Below are 21109 nucleotides of genomic sequence, written 5' to 3' on the forward strand. Positions count from 1 at the left end.
GTAACATCACAACAGACCCAACTAAAATAAAAAAGCTAACATTAGAATACTATGAAAAACTATACTCAAACAAATATGAAAATCTAGAGGAAATGGACATTTCCTCTCTTTCAACTTTTCTAAACATGATGCCCTTTTCCAAGGACAAGTCCCTCCTAACAACATGCCAAAAATATGTGAGTAAAGCTTCACTATTTTTGCCTCCAAGGAACATCTTGGTTGCACTTTCTTTCAATACAAACTTGTTTATTCTCTTGGAAGTCTGGGGAATATTTAGTAATCTAACACCACAACATTAAGGCATTGATCCTTCTTCTCTCGTCCATAGACACTGTCCAATTTTCAGACATATAGCAAGTAATCAATAAGACCATGGCTTAAGTCAGATACACTCAAGTCTTTAGCTTGACATCATTACTGCTTAACTCCTTAGAGAAGTTCTTGACAGCAAACTTACTAACCTTTTGATTTCTTGAGTCCTGTTGCCAAGGGTGTTGATTGTGGATCCAAGCAAAATGGAGTAATTGACAACTTCAATCTTTTCTCTATCATGATGTTTCCAACTGGCCCAGCAGTGAGGATTTTTATCTTCTTGATGTTGAGAAGTAATCCACTTTGTTGTCAGTGTATGCCATCAAGTCAGAACCAACTCATACCTGATCCTCCAAAGGGTTTTCAGAGGCAATAGATCATACAAGAGGAGCTCCACCATCCTTCTCCAGTGGAATAGCTGGTGGATTTGAATCACTTACCTTTGGAATTGCCACACAGCTTCTTAGCACTAGGCCACATTTCTCCAGGAATGTAGTACAGTTTTTGTATATTATGTTCCTAGCTAGAAGGAGTTCTACTTGACTTTTCCTACTCATAATTATGTAATAATGATAGTTTTAACAATAGAGCATTATAAGGCTAAAAGTCTCAAAAATTAAATCATCATGCAATTTTAGTCTTACAAGTATATTGAAACATGTAAGCTGGGCTTGTTCTTATTATGTTCTGTCAAGTTGACTACAACTCATAGCAACTCATAACACAAGAGCTCTGAACTGTACCCTATTCTGAGCTAATCTCAGTGTTTTTGACACACCTACCACTGTTGCCCTGGATACTGTGTCAAGCCATCTCACCTAGGAACTTTCTTCTTCCTCCACTCTTCCAAGCATCATGTCCATCTCCAAGGGCTGTTTTTTCTTGGCAACATGCTCAACGTATATGAGGAAGCTTTAAAATCCTTACCTCCAAGGAGGAACTTGGTTTCACCTTCTCCAGGGCAGACCTGATTGTTCCTTTGGCAGTCCATGGTATGTACTTCTTCTCTAGTACTACAACTCAAAGGCATCAATTCTTCTTCTGTCATTCTTAGTTAGCGTCCAGCTCTCTGATGAATAGCAAGTCACTAAAAAGACCGTGCCTTGGACAAGGTGAACCTTGATCTCTGGAATGACATCTCCAGTACTCTGGAGAGGACCCCGATGACAGATTTTTCCCAGTGTAATTTGTCTTTTGATTTCCTGACTGCTGGTGCCAAGGGTGTTGATTGTGTAGCCAAGTAAGCTGTAATAGTTAGCATTCTCAATCTCTTCTCCATCTAGCATGGTGCTGTCAATTGGCCTACTGGTGAGAATCTTTGTCTTCTTGATGTTGACTTTCAATCTATATTAAAGATTGCTGTCCTAGACCTTCTGCGCCAAAAGTTTCAAGCTAGGCTTACAAAGCATTTTTTATAATTAACTATAGTAATGTTTTTGCTAAAAGAATACATTTCTGTTGAAACACTGCACAAAATTTTTTAGACAATCATTTTGGCAACATTCCTTCTTATAGTGTCATCTAGTTTGGCCCACATCCCCTGATACTCTCTGGTGATACTTCTGTGCTGGCAGTATAGCATCAGTTAGAAAATGTTTCTTTCTCTGTTTTATGTTGGCAGATTGAGAAGAACTAGTTCAAAAATTTTTTTTAATATTTGTTAGAATTCCTCTGCTCTTTTTGGGAGGTTTTTTTAAATCATTGGTTCAATCTTCCTTTATCTGTTGATGTTTTCTAGTTTTTCATAATTTACTTTAGGTAGTTTCAGTGTTTCTAGGAATTAATGCATTTCACATAGATTCTTTGCATCATTGACATTATAGTATTCTCTTATAATTCTTTTAATATCTGGAAAGTAAGTAATAAGATCAACATTTTCCTTTTACACATTACTGCCTTGATTTTGTCAATGTACCTAGGGTTTTTCAATTACGTTGGTCTTTCCAAAGAAGCAACTTTTCAGGAATTTTTTTATTCTATTTATTGTTTTCCAATTCTTATTTCAATTATCTCTGCTCTAAGCAGCTGTTTCTTTAATTATTTCATTTCTTTTCTTTGCTGCAGATGGAGAAAGACCAATAGTTACTTCTTAGAGTTCACTCACAAACTATTAAGATTCCAGTTAATACTAATTCTATTTTATATATTGTTTTTATCATGCTATTCTACCTCAGGGTTCCCCAAGACAATGGTCTTCAATGAAGGAGTTTACAACTATACACTTTTCTTCACTTATACCCTTTGCTACACCCTATTTGTTTTGTTAAAGAGCCTTGCTAGAAAAGTTCATTGCAGGCTGGATTGCTAAATGAACGACATGCAGTTTGAATCTACCAGCTGCTTCAAGGGAGAAAAATGAGGAAGTCTCCTCCCATAATGATATATGAGAACTATATTTACTGTCCTAAATTTATGATAACCTAATTTAAATTTATAATTAATCTCAATAGCCTACAAAAACTTTGCTTCTATATCACCTGTCCTTCTATGTCAGTGGTGCCAAATTATATCTTCATATCTTATATGCACAGAATAATGCATTAATAATTATTATTTATACTTTTGTATTTTGTATGAAGTATGCAATAATACAATTATAAACAAAAAATACAGCAAAATTAGCTTTTAAAAAATTTTTAGAGTTTTTGTTTTTACATTGATGTACATTGTGTCTTATATAATTAATTACTATTGATCTAATCCTGTGTGCATGAAAACTTTTTTATAATAGGGTGAAAAGAAAGCCTACAGACAGGGAAAAACATTTGGCAATGATGTTTTGGACAAGGGTCTCAGGGCTAAACTTTACAGAATACTACAGGGCCTTCACAAGAAAAACACTAACAACTCACTCACGAAATGAATAAAAGATATGAAAATTACCATGCTGTTTTGGTTACTACTGTTGTGTAGTAGGTTTTTAGGTCAAGAAGTGCTATGCCTCACCTTTCATTTTTGTTTTTCAGAAGTTCTTGGCTTATTTGGGGTCTCTTTCCTCTCCAAATAAATTTTACAATTTCTCTTCATATCTCTTTAAAAAAATAAGAATGGTATCTGTATTAGGATTGCATTAAACTTATAGATTGCTTTTGTACAGGTCTTTTGTGTCTCTAGGTAGGCTCACTCCCAAGTATCTCAATTTATTGTTAGCTATTATAAACTATTTTGTTTTTTCCATTTCCTTCTCTGAGTTCTCTTTGTTACTATAGAAGAATCCCACTGATTTTTGGATATTGATCTTGTATCCTGAAACCCTACTAAACTGGCCCACTAGCTCTAATAGTTTTTTTATTAAGTCTTTGGGGTTTTCTGTGTACACAATGACAGGCACATAGACCATTGAAATAGAATCAAGAACTCAGAAATGGGCCCATCTTTCTATGGTCAACTGATATCTGACAGTGAAATAGAAACTATCAAATGAGGATTTGACAACCTCGTCAACAAATAGTGTTGGCAAAACTGGACTGCTACCTGCAGAAAGCTGAAACAGGATCCACATCTCACACCATACACAAAAATCAACTCAAGGTAGATCTGAGAATAAAGCCTAAAACCATAAAGTTCATAAGAGGCAAACTGGGATCAAGTTTATAAGCCACATATATGGCTTAGCCTGTGGTATAAAGGGAGTGCCAAATACAGCCAAAAATGCACAATTGGGAGAGGATACAATTGGTGAATGGGACCTTCTAAAGATTAAATCTCTGTGCTCATCAAAAACTTTTTTCTAATAGGGAGAAAAGAAAGCTTACCAACTGAAAGGAATGATATTTGAAAATACCTTTTCGGACAAGGGTTCCATAACAAAAGTTTACTCAATACTCTTGGACCCCTAGAAGAAAAAGAATGCTAACCCAATTACAAAATGGGAAAAAGACACAGAAAGACTTTTTACAAAGGAAGACATTCAGGTGGCCAGCAGACACATGAAGAAATTCTCAAAACCAATGGCAATAAGAGAGATGCAAATCAAAACCACAAAGAGATACCACCTCATCACAACTCATCTGATCTTCGCTCATTAGTGTTCAAGGTCTCAAACCTGTTCCTGAGATGATTCTGAAATTCAGGTGGGATGAAATCAAAGTCATATTTTGGATCCAGTGGATTTGGTTTAGTTTTCCTCTGTTTCAGGATGCATTAGTCTTTTAAATTATTAATTTGAGGGGATTGAGCAATAGAAATTCAGAGGAGAACCACCTGGCCAATTGACTGGAAGAGATCTATATTTGTTTCCATTCTGAAGAAAGGTGACCCAACAGAGTGTGGAAATTTTCAAACAGTATCATTGATATCACATGCAAGCAAGATGCTTCTGAAAATTACCCAAAAAAGACTGGAGCAGCACGTCAAAAGAAAAGAAAACTGACAGATATGCAGACTGGATTTAGAACAGGCCATGGTACTATGGTTACTATAGCTAACGTCAGATGGATCTTGGCTGAAAGTAGAAAGTACCAGAGAATGTCTGTGTTTCATTGACTGCAAAGGCATTTGACTGTGTGGATCACAACCAACTGCGACTGACTCTGAGAAGAACAGGAATCCCAGAACATTTGATTGTGCTCAGGTGAAACCTATACTTGGACCAGGAGATGGTTGACAGAACAGAGCAAGGGAAAACTGTATGGTTCAAAATTGGGCAGGGTGTATGCCAGGGATGTATCCCATCTCGATACCTTTTCAATCTATATAGAACAGATCACCCAGGAAGCTAGGCTGTATGAGGAGAAAAGTGGCATCAGGATTAGAGGAAGAATCAACAACTTGTGTTATGCAGATGACACAACTCTGCTTGCTGTAACTGAGGCCTGAAACAGTTGCTGCCGAAGGTCAAGAAACTGCAGCCTTCAATACGGACTGAAGCTCAAAATCAAGAAAACAAAGATTCTCACCACTGGGTCGACTGGCATCATTATGATAGATGGTGAAGAGACTGGGATTGCTAACATCCCATGAACTTGCAAGAGAACAAACAAATCTATCTTGGAGAGGGTACAGATGGAGAACTCTTTAGAGGCAGAATGATAAGGCTTTGCCTCACATACTTAGGGATTGTTGCTAGGAGAAGCTATTCCTTAGAAAGGGACATGATGCTTGGAAGGGTAGAAGGTAGCAATGGAGAGGAATACCCTCTACCAGGTGGACTGATATAATGATCCGGAGTGGCCTCTATTGTGTCAGGAAGTATGAAGATGGCACAGAACAGGACAGGATAGATCCGTTGTTCATAGGGTCACTATAAGTCATATTTGTCTCGACAGCACCTAACAACAGAAAACATAATCATGTAGACAATTTATAATTGAGAAAGGTTTATGGGAGCAGATGGGAATCTTGGAATGAAATGAGTCTTGTGCAAGACAGAATAGATGGATATTGAGAAAGAGGAGCAGCAGCAGAGAGCCAGAGTCCTGTAAGAGGCAGAGCCCACTGCAGCTCCACATAGACAGAACGAGAGGCCTTTGCTGAAGCTTGCTGGACGATTAACAGGATTGGCAGGACTAATTTCGCTTCAACTTCATCTCATATACTTTGGGTACATTGTCAGGAGGGATTAGTGTTTGGAAAAATCATCACACACAGAAAGGTAGAAGGCCATGACCTTCAACAAGGTGGACTGACAGTGTGGCTATAACAATGGAATAGCGTATATCAGTGTTTATGCGGATAGCTCAGGATAAGGCAAGGTTCAGATCTTTTTGTCATGGGTTGCTAGAAGGGTCAGTTCTGAGTTGGTACCAACTCAGTGGACCATATTTCCAACCTGAATTGTAGACTGTTAACTTTCCCATTAAATCCCATAATTATAAATATGGCTGAGTTTTGTGCTGCTATTGCAGCATGTTACTGGACCTACCAGCAGAGCAGTAAGAGCCATAGAAGGGATGTTTGGTGTTAGAAGGGGTAGGATTGTGGAGGTATGTGACCTCATATAAATTTGTTATATACTGATAATGTTGTAAATGGTGATTGTAGATTGTAGATTGACTCTCCTTGTAGAGTCAGTGGAGGTCAGATGTGGATGCTTACACACTGCCTGCATTCTGTTTTACACAGGTATACAGGATGAAGCAGAGTTCAGAGCTGTTGCAGTGTTGCTATGAGTCAGAGTTGATTTGGCCACACATAACAACAGTTAAAAACTATTCAGACAATGCATATGTGAATTTAAAACATTACAAATTATGATGAATATTATGAAAGAAATAAAAAAATAATCTAAGTATCTAAGGTATGTGGTTCAAAGTCATAAGCTGCTCTGGAGGAGAAATATAGGCAATCTCCTCCTGTGTGATTTAAAGTTTCTGAAAACCCACTGGAGAGTCAGCTATGAGTCGGTACTGACTTGCTAGTACACAGAAAGTGAATTTTAATGCAGAGCCTTGAAAATAATAAAGATACAGTTATCCCAAGAGCAAGATAGGAAAGCAGTCTGGATAAAACAATAGTAATGCAAAAGTCCAGAGGTGATAAGGAGCTTGGGTTATTCTAGGAAATGTAACCAGTGTGACTAGACCCTAACGTGTCAGGCAGATGCAGACAAGGAACAAGTTTTTGTTGTTATTTTGTTTTTTCAAATTCCAAGAACAAAATTAGTTTCAAGTAGAAAAGTAATTAATATGATTACACTTTAAGTTTAAAACATGATTCTAGATGATTTGTGAAGACTTGTTTTAAGGAGATCAAGAGAAACACATAATGCTCTGTTGATTTAAGTTATTTCAACATTTTCCAGAATATGAAATACAGAAATAAACTTTGCCCTCTTATCAACAAATATGAAGGATGTACTAACTTCTTTCTCTGACCATTTTAGCATTGTTCATTATTTTCTAGCTAGGTATTTATTTAATCTGATTCTATTTGATAATTATTGGATTGAGCATCATTTACTATCCAGAAAAAATGTCCTGATATCTTATTTGAGCAACTAAATGAGCAATGAGATCCTTCACTGAGATTGTTGTTGTTCAGTGCTGCCAAGCAAGCTATGACTGATAGGAGTACAATGAACAGATATGAACCTTGCCCTTCCCTGCTCCATCCCTGTCATCTCTGATATGCTTGATTGAGCCCACTGTTACAGTCAATGAACCAAATAATCTTGTTGAGGGTCTTCCTCTCTTTCTCTGATCTTCCAACTTTCCTGGCATGATTTCTTTTTCCAAGGACTTAGACCCTCCTGACAACAAGTCTTAACTATGTGAGATAAACTCATCATCTTTGCCTCTGAAGAGAATCCTAACTGCACTTTCTCCAAGAAAGACCTGTTGGTTCCTTTGGCAGTCAGTGAGATTTTCAGTACTCTTCTCCAACACCACTATGACTATATGTGTGTGTGTGTTTTATTTACTTATTTGTACACAGTATTTATTTAGTTGACTACTTCATAATTATTATTCATAACTAGCATTGGGAAAATCTGCTGTTATGGATCTCTCCAGCATGCTGAAAAGCAATGACATCAGTCTAGATACAAAGGTGAGCCTATCCAAGACATGGTCTTCTCAATTACTTGTTATGCTTCAGAGAGTTGGACAATGACTAAGGATGACAGAAGAATAGATACCTTTGAGTTGTGGTGCTGGAGAAGGGTCTTGAACATACCATGGACTGCCAGGAAAACAAATAGGACTGTCTTGGAAAGGGTGTAACCAAGTCTTTCCTTGGAGGCTAGGATTTTAAACTCTGCCTCACTTATTTTGGGCATGTGGCCAGGAGAGACTGGTCCTTGGAGAAGGACATCATGCTCAGAAGGGTGGATGGACAGTGCAGGAGAGGGAGACTCCGGATGAGATGGATTGATACAGTAACTGGGGTGATGGGAGTTGGTGTGTCAGAATTAGTGAGACTGGCTCAGGACAGGGAAGGGTTCAGAGCTGCTGTAAATAGGGTCGCTATGCATCGCAGGTGACTCAATGGCACATAACAACATACGAGAGGTTTGGAAAAAGGAGTGGCATCCACTTCCTAAATAACATGCCTCCAGAAACTCTATGAACTTTGATAAATGTCGATAGTTGTAGAGGGACTTCAGGCCATTTGTTCATAGGTTCGCTATGAGTCATGCTCTACTCAAAGGCAATCAAGAACAACTTCATAATTGACTAGCTCTCTTCCTATATTATCTAGGTTACCACTCTCCTTACTTTCCTTTTCAGGCTATCCCATTACTAATTCTGAGACTTGGAATGTGACTTGCACAAGGTTCCACCAATGGTCTTTTTTATTTATTGTTCCAAGCTTGAGGAGTAGGAGGTTAAAGACAAAATCTAACCAAATAAAGAAGGAAAAAGCATTTTAAGTTGCTCTTTTCCCATCATTATACCTCCTCTATGCACAAGCTATAACTTAAGTACTGATTTAGAGTTTTTACGCTATAATCTTGAGAGTTAAGCATCCGCCTTTCTCCTGCACTCCTGAGCACCTGTCTTTAAGTTCACAGACAAGCACAAACTATTTGCTTCACCTAGAGGTCATTGTGAATTAGAATTGACTAGATGAAACTGGTTTTCAGAGTTTGTTTTAAAAATCCTCGGGAAACAGATCAGGCCTCTCATCTGTGGGGCTGCTGGATGAGTTTTAAGTAGCAAGACCCAAAGTCAGTCAGAGCTTTTTGCTACTGAAAAATGGCTCCAAGGCAAAGTCATGCAAACTCAGTGTTTCAATGACATCATATATTTACTATTTTTAAGTCTCTAATTCCAAAATCTGTTAGGCTTCAGTTCAAGTAAATAAAGTCAAACGACTTACTTTAAAATTGTGTTGGTAGAGGGAACTCGTGTTTGCTGTAATGCTCAACACTGTGATACTGATGTGCCAAATGCGATAATGGTTACCCATGGTGGACAGTGTTTGGTGGCGCTCCCGGCTAAAACAAGCTTGGAAGCAGGAATGGCATCCACTTCCGAAATAGCTTGCCTCCGGAAAACAGTCCTCAGGTCTTTCATTCATAGGGTCGGCTTTAAGTTGTCTATGAATCCAGGGCACTTAAAAATAACAACAGCAGCACAATAGAAAGATTCCTGGTAGTGCAGAGCACTGGATTTCCAACTAAAAGATCGACATTTCAAACTCACCTGTGGGAGAAGATAGCCTTACAAACTCTTATGGTTTCTATCGGGTGACAGTGAGTTGGACACAGTGGGAGTTAGCACAACATAGACAATATTGTTTGAATTTTATCACACATAAGTAGTATTATTTGCCTTGGAGACACTTAGGCAAATTCTTGATTTAAAAATGGCTTTAATCTGGGTCTTTGAATGTCTCGAAAAGTGACAATATTAATCATGGCCACTGTAATGATAAAATAAAAAATTATCAGAGTGCTTGCTCTCCATTCAACCCATACTTTACTATAATCTATAACGGTAAGTACAACGTATGCCAAATTACAGTTTGTACTTTATCTGTGTTAGAATTTTGTTACATCAAAATATTAACTTCTTGTCGTGAGCGCTTCGCTCCTGCAGTATTACTTAAGTTGAACACACTGACCAGCTAGCTCTTTATTACCTCCTTTATCCTCTTACAGTGTCAGGGTCTAGTTTAAATAATGGCATCTGCTTCAAATCTTGTCACACCTCAGTTCAGCTCCGGGCTAAAATTGAGAAGCATTGAAAAAACACAGCCCTTCGATTCGCTGCCAGCCGAAGACAAAGTGGGGCCATGACATCGTTCACAAAACAAAGAGAAAACCCGCAGTTTCAATCATTCCCGCCGCCTCCTAAAGGACCAACCACAGTCTTTGTTCACGCAGTTTGCGTCACTTCCGTTCGCGCGTTTTGATCGTGTCAGTGCTGCAGCTCTCGCGGTATCATCGGCTCCTAGGTCTTAGGAACAAAGGTCTCGCGAAATTTGTCCTATAGGTTTAAGAAAGCTTCTCACTGCCCCCTCTCCCTTTACTCTACCCTCACAGTCTGGCCTTCCTTCAGTTTCTCAGTCGTAAACTTCTCTCCTCCCCTCCCTCGGGCCAGTCGCCCCCCCCATTTCCGATTTTAGACCGGATTCGGAAGTAGAGTGGGCGGGGCGGGGCGGTGGAAAACGCAGCAGAGCCAGAGCCGGGACACGGCTGTGGCCGCTGCTGCTGTCCCCGCCACGGATCGCCACGCAGTGGGGCAGTACGGCTCCAGACTGAAGGTCGATCAGGAGGTGGGTGGGCGCGGGTCTCCCCCGGTGTGTCCGGGTGGCAGCCTCCCGGGGCCCCCCGGGCACCGCCAGGGATCATGTCTACAGCCTCTGCCGCCTCCTCTTCCTCCTCGTCTTCGGCCGGTGAGATGATCGAAGCCCCCTCCCAGGTCCTCAACTTTGAAGAAATTGATTATAAGGAGATCGAGGTGGAAGAGGTGAGCAAGGCCGGAGTAGCCCGTCCCTGCCTTTATCCGCACCATATTCTGAAAGGCACCTGTCCAGCGGGGTCGACCCCAGAGACACAGCCCCTCAGAGACAGGGTAGGGGGAGACGTTGCTCAGCTACTCTAGGGTAATTCTCATTTCCTCACTTTGACACTCTTTGAATTTGATTCTCCGGTGTCTGGATTTGGGTCATTTCGAATACGTTGAGATGGTGGTGATATGGGATCCATCAGGTCTCATTTCTCTAAGCAGTAAATTCTGCCAACATTGTGGCCGGTTTGGAATTTCAATTCTCTGGACATTTGAGTTTTTCAGAAGCTAAAGATGACATTATACTCGATTCAGTTGTCAGTACCTTTATGTAGGTGGTTACTTAACTGAATGCCTGTGAAAATGGTAACATCAAATCGAATGTAGTGTCAACCCCAGGTACTGAATGGCTCTGTTTTGTCCATTCCATAGAGCCGTACTCATGGTGTTTATTAAGTATTCTACCTTCAGCTGGGCTAATTTAGAATTCTTCATTAGTAATGCACGCCAATTTGCTAAGATGAAAGAAAACATACTTCAAGTAGCATATTCTGAAGAGAGAGACAATTCGTAATCTCTACATCAGTTACAGTATATCATCAGGCTAAAAATTGCTGTTAGAAAGTCTGAATAGATTCTGGAGTTAGGAGTTATTTGAAATAGATTAGAACAGGATAGTTCAGTGTACGTCATAAAAGTATAAAATTTTAGGAGACAGCATGATAAAACTAGTAAGAATAAATGGCTGAATTAAAAGATTTTTTAAAAATTACTTTAACAATCTAATGGCCAATTTTAATTCACCAGTTACTCTGGGAGAAAGATGGGCATACAGTTTACTGCCTCTGGAAACAGACTGGAGAGTCAGCTATGGGTTGGTACTGACTCAGCCACAGTTGTTTGAGATGTTTAAGAACTACCTTACTTTTCAAATAAGGTAACATAGAGGGAAATATATCCAATATGCCACATTAACTGTAATTCAGAACAAGTTTCCTAACAAACCCTCTTGAACTTTGGTATTATTATTAGCTGTAAAATAAGGTAATGATTTTTATCTCATTTTATTTATGTATCAGATCCTATTAGGTAGTGTGTGTGAAACACGTAGAACAGTGCCTGACACAGATTAGTAGGAATCTAAGTTCCAGAGGGGAAACAGTGACCCATCTTAAGGTCAGGTGGCTAAAAAAAAAAGGTGTGTGTGTTTTGAAATGAAAAGAGGAGAGATTGTGTGTCTGTGTGTGTGTGTGTGTATGAGTGTGTGTTTTTTTCTCTTGAGTCTATGGTAAATTCCTTTTTCAGAAGTGGATAGTTAATCCAGCTTTCATAATTAACATTCTTTTTTAAGAATAAAAATTCAGTGAGTCAGTATTCAAGAATTGCAGTTTTTAAATAAGCGTTTACGTCTACTCTGTGGTAATTGGCTATGTTTATAGACTACAAATTGTTATATAATAATAACTTTGCTTTATGGTCTACCACATTCTTTCACAGATTTATTTTCATTGGATTCCTACAGCTACCTTAATTCTGTACTTTAATTTTAAAAGTTCTTACATTCTTCTTTTACGAGAGAATGGAAGTTACTAAGACATTCTTTATTATTTTGCTGCACTTGCCTTCTAAGACCTTTGACTTCTAATTAGAATTTTATGTTCCCAAATCCTACCTTCAGTTTAGACAATATTTCAGTCCTCCTTTTGTATGTATAGACTGTTTGTAGAAGTAGAATTTTGTCTTTTAATGAAAAATAATAGGCAGTTATTTTGGTTTTGTTTACTTTTAATTTTCTAATACTCAGTTTATTTTGTATTAAATAGGGCTTTTATATGCATTTGAGGCCATTGCATAATTTCCATTATATTCTTCATTTGCACATTCTAAAACAGTGTTATATAAATCCAAGGTACTCTATGGGCACTCAATAATTGTTCCTCAACTTTGATTTCATTTCTAGTAAAAATCATAATAAAAATGGTCAAAACCAAAAGAATTTCATTGATTTTTATGTAAATATTATATTCTCTATTTCTCAAAAGACAACATTATGTGAACAGTGTTGTTGAGCAAAGTGCATAGCATCTCTGTGAACAACAGATCTGAATCCTGACCTATCCTGTCCCATTTTCATCATCTCTGATATGCTTGAGCTAGAGCTATAAACTATTAAAAAATGCCAGCCATAGGCCAGATATGCAGTCATTTGGTAGACATACATTTCTAAGATACCAGCTAATTTTAATCCTTACATTCCTAATATTATAACTCTGTAATATTAGTTTGACATTCCTTTAACTCAATTCTGGGATTTTTTTCCCCTCCTTGTGTCCCCCCCCCCTTTTGTTTTAGACTGATTTATTTGCAAAGTTTGTATTCAGTGGTTTTCACACCAGATCTTTCCCATTGCCTTCATGCCTCCCCCCCCCAATAGTGCAACCCTGCTATTAAATTATGTATACTCTGAAGGTTAGAAATCTAAGTACAAAAAAAAACCACACACAAACTCATTTAGTTTTTATCATTCTTAATCCAGATGTGGAGAATGTTAGAATTAATTGTAAGAGATAAACTTTGTGGATGAGGTTACTAGAAGTGGTAAAGGCAATGTAGTGTAGAGAAAAGTATAGATACCTTTTGATTCTGGTACAGTATATTTCTGTAACATTGAGTAAGTCACCTCATTTGTCCTGGACTTCTGATTCTTCATGTAAAATTTGAACCAGATCATTTTAAAGTCTCGTCTGGTTCTAAAATGGAAATGTAATCATTGTTTCCAGCAATTATGCTGTTTCCTCAGTAAGCTTAGATGTTCTTTGAGGACAGCTATGATCTTCTGTGGGTTGTAGTTGGTGACCAACTAATCCTGGATAACTAGGGCTAATGTTATTTTATGTAATGTTGCTTTACAGATATGAGCACGTGGTAGTAGAATTGGCTTTGCCAGATGTCACATGCCTGAGTAAAGAGTAGAGCTGAGTATTGAATTTGAGATTTTTCACTTCTGAGTCAGTTGCTCTTTCCACTGGATTTACAGTGTTGTTCTAGTTTCTTTTGAGGTAATCTATAACCAGACTTTACTCTGGGAATGAATAAACAAATGTATGAGAGTATTTGGCTCCTGATAGTTAATGGACTTTCTTCTTGGTGTGCAGTACTGCTAAGGTACTGTAGAAGATGCATGATTCTCTCCTTTAAATATTTGACTTTTTATGACAGTAGGACAAACACAAAACAGGTTTTAAATTACTTGTTTAGAACAAGAAATTTGAAATTAAAGATAATGAAAATTGAGTATTTACGTCAATTTAATTAGTGGGGAAGAAGTTTTGAATAAAGTGAGTATCACAAATTAAGAGAAGCATTAAGATGAAATTAGTCTTTGTTGTTCTGCTGACTAAAACACTCTTTCTCCAGAGCTGCTTATGGTTGATTCCCTTGCACTTATTCAGTTTCCACCTCAAATATTACCTTAGAGAAGTTGTCCCTAAGCAGTCTAGATCTTTGTCCATTTACTCAGACTAGTAACTAAATGTGTCCAGTGTGCCTTTATAGTGGAACATAAGATACTTTGTTCACAGTTATAACTCAAGATTTAGTAACTAAAAATTTCTCTATTTGTTGAATGGGTAGAATTTCTCATATCTCATAACATAATTGTGAGACTTTAGCAACCATCTAATTCTCTTAGATTACTAAAGGGACTGTGATGGATGAGCTGTGTAATTTGGTTAGGACATCTTTTACAGTAGAAAGATCTGATTCTCATTTCTGTGATGATTCTATTACACTCCTGTGTATTTCACAAATACTTTTGATTCAGACTCAAAGTCATTGCTTGCAAGTCAGAATTAATTCATAGCTAACCCTCCAGCAGGTTTTCAGGAGACTTAAGTCACTTGGGAGGAGATTGCCCATTTGTCCTCAGAAGCTGCTAGAAGATTCAAATTGACAGAGAGGGAGGGCTTTTGGGTTAGTAATGCAACTCCCTACAGACTAGACTACCAGAGCTCCCTATTGACTGGAGGTTGTTGTTATATGCCTTCAAGTCAGAACTCGCTTATAACTGACTCTCCAGTGAGTTTTTGAAGGCTATAAAGTACATTGCCCATCTTCTCCCACAGAGCAGCTGGTGGATTTGAACCACATGCTTTTGGCTTAGAAGCACAACTTTACCTGTTGATTGGCAGGGTTAGATGGACCTTTATTAGAGTACTAAAAAAGATGCTATTTGGTGTGGTTATTTTTTAAAAAGGAACTCCACAGTGTTGACCTGTATAGCATATATAGCAACTCAGATACAGCATATTTGCAATGCTACCTGTCTTGAACACATTTAATAACAGAAGCATTTATGTATGTTTTTAGGCTTCATTAAGTATGCATAGATTTTGTTTTATATGATAATATACATTCAAAACTCAATGCTGTTAAATTGGTCTGACTCATGATGGCACTCCAGTGAGTTTCAGTGAAGTAAATCTTACTAGAAGAGACTGCCCATTTTTCTTCCAGGGAGCTGCTAGTGGATTGGAATGGCTACATATGTTCAGCCTCTGGAATATCAATGCAACATGCTATGGATTTATGCCACCAGAGCTCCTAAAATACACTTCCTCCTCTCATTGCTGTTGAGTACAAACTAACTCATAGCTGATGCTCCATTGGATTTCCACCATTGTAAGTCACACAGGAAGAGTTGCCTAGCTTTCTTCCAGGGACCTTTAGGTGGATTCAAACTGCCAGAGAGGCTCTGCTTGTATGATAGTAGCATAATTCCCGACAAACTCTGCCACTAGGAAGGAGAAATAGAAATAAGAACATTGACAGTGATACGTGTTTTGTATGGTTAGATTATAAGTGTGTGACCAACTTAAAATAGACGAAAAGCCCAATATATAGTTAATTATCAATAAGCTCTTCTATGTGAGACGTAGTAACCGTTTCCAGCAGACATCTGTACTATTTATTACAGTGAATAAGTAGCCACAGTGATAACCTTTACTTTATATAAGGTGTTGGGAGCATACTGTTGGGAAGTCTACTAGTCATTTGCCTATGGCAAGTTTTCAAAGATTGCATGAAAATTTTGGAAGTTCTAATAATCAGAACTTACTTTCTGTTATCAAGTCTGTCTTGTCAGCATATGGTAGTTTCACTCTGCCACAGCTGGTTTATTAATAGATATAGAAGTTCTGAAATAGTTGGAGGCTCCAAGACCTACCTAATAAATGTAAGATCTATGCTTGTTCTAGCATGTTCCAAATTTCACTTGGTGTGATAGTCAGAGTCAGGGCCCATTCACTTAATCCACAAAACAGGGCCAAACCAAGCTGACAGCAATAGTCATTGAACTAAAAATAAAACAAATTGAGGATCATTAAGAATTACTTAATAATAAAATTAATAGCACAAGAACATTCATCTTTCATTTAGTTTAGTCTTTGTTTTTATGTAACCTGATGGCTAACGAATTGTTGTCCTACATTTTAAGGACATTAGTTTTTAAACATTATTTCCATTAATTTCAAGAAAATGGCCGTAAAACAAGTATTTCTTTTGGTTTCTTGTGTGCTCAGTACAAATTATAGGGTAGTATTGTATACATTATCTCCTTTGGTTTTGCCTTTTTTTTTATTAAAAGGTTCTATATCAGTATATTTAATTGTGCTAATTGGTACAATGATTCTGTGTATTCCCTCTATCATCATTTTATGTTTTCTAGGTCATTCAGTATATTGCCCAAAGCATCTTTCAGTTTTGCAACTTGAGGTTCAAATTTGTTTTTCTGTTCTCTCAGCTTGAGAAATGGCAGAGTGAGTTCTTCCCTTTTTATTCTCCAATTCCAGCTCTCTGCACATTCCATTATAATACTTTGCTTTGTCCTCTCAAGCTGCCCGTTGAAATCTTCTGTTCAGCTTTTTTACTTGGGCATGTTTTCCCTTTGTTTTTGGTTTGTAAACAATTTAGTGCAATTTCCAGAGACTCTTCTGACATCCATTTTGTTTTTTTTTCTTACTCCTCTGTCTTTATAATGACTGTTTGTTCTCTTCACGAATGATATCCCACAGCTCATCCAGTCTTTGATCATTGGTGTTCAGTGCCTAAAACCTATTCCTAAGATGATGTAAGAATTGATTCCTTTTAGTTGTGGTGTTATAGAAGAGCACTGAACATCCCATGGACTGCCAAAAGAACAAATAACTACGTTTTAGAGAGGGTGCAGCGAGAATGCTCTTTGGAGGCAAGGATGATGAGGCTTCACCTCACATGCTTTGGACATGTTACTAGGAGAGGCTAGCTATTCCTTGGAGAAGGAAATGATGCTTGGAAGGGTGGAGGGTCAGAGAAGGAGAGGAAGACCCTCAGCCAGATGGATTTACACAGTGACTGCTGCAGTGGTCTCTATTATGCCACGAAGTGTGAGAATGGCATAGGATCCGCTGTTCATAGGGTCGTTGTGAGTCCAACTCAACAGCACCTAACAACAACAAAAACTGTACTAGAAACTGAAGGTATAGAACCCATATCAAGAAGGTGAAACCATTGAAGAGGAATGGTGCTCAAGTAATGGTTTATGGAAGAATGACTATCAAAAGGGATCTAATCTGAAAACAGTCATAAATTTAGAACAAGTACTTCTTAAATTGGTCTCTAAAACACTAAAAGCCCCTTTTACACTATTGTCTTCTATTTTTACAGTTGAGGGACAGTAAAGAATATTTGATATATTTAGGTTTTTGGTTCATAATTTTGGATGAGTGTGTTTGATGGAAAGTGATACTTGTTACTTAAGTGCATGCCCATTTTTATGCTTTTAATGAAAATGAATCTTTAGGGAAAACAAATGGTTCTTTAAAATTACTTGCTAAAGTATTAGGGAAAATGTAGCCTTTCTCTGCCAGAATTTTATAGTTTATTAGTTTTATCATTATTTACTGAATTTCTTACACATGTCCTTTGGTATGAGAAAATTATTGGAATACAATTTTTCAAAAAAGAAAGACAAATATTGAATTACTTTCTGAGACTTTATCTGTTCATGTGCACACTCTCCTTACTTGTTTATGCTTAGCATTCAGAATGTATGTATTGTTGTGGTTCGGTACTGTTGAAGTGAGTCTGACTCCCTAGCGACCTTGTGAACAAAAGATCTGAACCCTGTTCTATCCTGTGCCATCCTCATACTTTCTGACAGACAAAAGCCCATTGCAGCAGTCACCCCTCAGTCCACCTACTTAAAGGATCTTCCTCTCCTTTGCCAACCTTCCATCCTTCTAGCATCTTGTCCTTCTCCAAGGAGTAGCTCCTCCTAGCAACATGTCCAAAGTATGTGAAGCTAAGCCTTATTCTTGCCTCCAAAGAGCACTCTGACTACACCCTCTCCTAGACATATTTGTTTGTTCTTTTGGCCATCCATAGGATGTTCCATGCCCTTCTCCACCACCACAGCTCACAGGCATTAATTCTACTGTCATCCTTATTCACTATACAGCTCTCAGATGCATAGCAAGTGATTGAATATACATATGTTGGTTTTAATCTTCCCACCATTTGTATTCTTTGTTTATGCAGAGTAAATTTGTTCCTAAGCTAATTTGTATTGGAAGTATTTTCTCTAAAAGTGTATATTTCTTTTTTTAAAGTGTATATGTTATAAACAGTTATTTGCATACTAGTAATAATTTCCACCATCAACAGAGAAGTGCCTTAACACTGCCAGTTTGAGAGTTAGAGTATAGTCAGTAGTGCATTTTATCAGACCAGTGAACCTTACTTTGGGCAGAAAGTATGGTTCTCTGTTTCCCAGCAGAGAGCCATGATTAAGGCATTGGCCACTCACCCAAAGGTTAGTGGTTTGAACCTACCAGCCAATCCAGTCTGCTTCAGTAAAGATTTACAGCATTGGAAATCACATGGATCTGTTCTACTCTGGTCTCTGGGTTGCTATAAGTTGGAATTCATTCAATGGCAATGGCAGTTGGGGATCTCCCAGCACTGTTTTGTATTCAGAATTTTGCATTTGTTTGGGATGTATATGTGTAAGTAATAGTTTACATAAGTTATAAATCATTCTAAAATAGATACATAATGATATTGTTGTTAGATGCTGTTGAGTGAAGTATGACTCATAGTGACCCTGTGAACAGCAGATCTGAACCCTGTCTTATACTCTGCCATCCTCACAGTCTCCAGCACTGCTGCAGTCACTGTGTCAGTACACCTAGTTGAGGGTCTTCCTCTCCATCATTGGCCCTCTACCTTCCCAAGCTTGATCTGCCTCTCCAAAGAATAACCTCTCCTAGCAGCATGTCCAAAGTATATGAGATGAAGCCTCATCATCTTAGCCTCCAAGGAGCACTCTAGCTGCATTTTTTCTAAGACATATCTGTTCTTTTGACATTCCATGGAATATTTAGCATTCTTCTCCAACACCACAATTCAAAGGCATTAGTTAATCTCTTGTCGTCTTTAGTCATTGTCCAACTCTCAGAAGCATAACAAGTGGCCAAAAAGGCCATGGCCTGCATCAGGCACACCTTAGTCCTCAAATAAACATCACTGTTCTTTAATAAATTGGAAAATGGGAAGGTCCCTGACAACAGACTTTCCCAGTGCAATATGTCTTCTGATTTCTTGTACCAGATGTATTGATTGTGAATCCAAGTCAGATGACTGTTTCTAGCTTTTCTCTGTCTATCATGATGTTGCCTTTTGGTCCAATTGCTAGGATCTTCATTTCCTTGACAATGCGATATAATTCATATTGAAGGCTACAGTCTTTGATCTCTACAGCAAGTGCTTCAAGTCTTCCTGACTTAACTGCAAGCAAGGTTGTGTCATCTGCATACTGAAGGTTATTCATGAATCTTTCTCCAGTACTGATGCCACACTCCTGTTCATAGGGTATGGCTTTTTAAATTATCTTCTTAGAATATAGATTAAATAGTTACAGAGAAAGGATATAACCCTGATGCACACCTTATCTAATTTTAAAATGTGCAGTGTTCTCTTGCTTTGTTTGCACAACAACCTCTTGGTCTTGTTTTTGGTTTTGCACCAGCATGATTACTATTCTGGAATTCCCATTCTTCACAATATTAGCTTTAATTTGCGATCCACGCAGTTAAATGCCCTTGTATAGTCAATAAAGTACAAAAAGACATTCTCTGGTATTCTTTGCTTTCAGTTAGGATCCATCTGGCATCAGCAGTGATATCTCTGGTGCCACGACCTGTTCTATATCCAGCTTAAACTTCTGGCAATTTTCTAGGTACTGTTGTAGCCATTTTTAAATGATCCTTGGCAGTATTTTGCTTGAATGTGTTCATGATATTGTTCGATAATTTCCATATTCTGTTGGATCACCTTTCTTGCGAATGAGAAAAAACATGGATCTCTTCCAGTCAGTTAACCAGGCAGCTGTTCTCCGAATTTTCTGGCGTACACTGATGAGCATGTCCAGGCCTACATCTTTCATTTGAAACATTCCAATTGGTATCCCATCGATTCCTGGTGTATTATTTTTTTGCCAATAGCTCCAGTGCAGCTTGCATTTTTTTCTTCATTACCATTGGCTTCTGATAAATGACCCCAAAAGCCTCAAAAGAAGATGGAAGGAATATACAGAATCAGTGTACCTGAAACAATTGATTAGAACTGAAAAATTTGAGGAAGTACCATATATACAGGAATCAATGGTAATGAAAGAGGAAGTGGAAGCTGTATTGAAGATATTGGTAAGAAAGAAGGCCCCAGGAATCTATGGGTTACTGATTGACTTGTTTTAATTAGCGGATGCAGGCTTGGGTGCACTCACCAGTCTATGCCAGAAAATTTGGAGGACAGTTATCTTGCCAAGGGACTGGAAAAGGTCCATATTTGTTCCCATTCCCAAGAAAGGTAATCCAACTGATTGTCAAAACTATGAAACAATATCATTACTATCACATGCAAGCAAAATACTGGGGAAGATCATTAAAAAATAGTTAGAACAGGACATAGATAGGGAACTGCCAGAAGTTCAAGAAGGATTTACAAGAGGCCGTGGCACCAGGGGCATCATTGCTGATATTAGATGGATTCTGGCTGAAAGTAAGGAATACTAGAAGAATGTCTATTAGTGCTTTATTGACTGTGCAAAAGTATTTGACTGTGTGGATCATAACAAGTTGTGGCTGATATTGAGAAGAATGGGAATTGCAGAGCACTTTTAATTGTGTTCAAGATGGAAGGAATATACTGAGTCATTGTATCGAAAGGAATTGGCAGATACAGAAGAATTTAATGAAATAACATTTGAACAAGAGCCTATGGTGATGAAGAAAGAAGTTCAAGCTGCTTTGAAGGAAATAGCAAAAAATAAGGCCCCGGGAATAGACGGTATACCAATTGACATATTT

At 38.0% G+C, this 21109-nt stretch overlaps 1 protein-coding gene across 4 annotated transcripts in view; it reads left to right on the forward strand.

Annotated features, from left to right (window-relative positions):
- Positions 1 to 10368: 10368 nt before the first annotated feature.
- MAP3K7 (mitogen-activated protein kinase kinase kinase 7) overlaps positions 10369 to 21109 on the forward strand; it is a 115438-nt gene continuing 104697 nt past the window's right edge. For 2 of the 4 annotated variants that reach the window (XM_006881214.1, XM_006881213.1), the window contains exon 1: positions 10548 to 10667. In XM_006881214.1, the coding sequence (XP_006881276.1) occupies positions 10548 to 10667 (120 nt within the window). Of the gene's footprint in view, positions 10668 to 21109 lie in introns of all 4 variants that reach the window. The other 2 variants (XM_006881212.1, XM_006881211.1) reach the window with 2 other exon arrangements.

The sequence above is a fragment of the Elephantulus edwardii genome, unplaced genomic scaffold (assembly GCF_000299155.1).
Source record: "Elephantulus edwardii isolate Elephantulus edwardi_28Jun2011 unplaced genomic scaffold, EleEdw1.0 scaffold00013, whole genome shotgun sequence".
Taxonomy (NCBI): domain Eukaryota; kingdom Metazoa; phylum Chordata; class Mammalia; order Macroscelidea; family Macroscelididae; genus Elephantulus; species Elephantulus edwardii.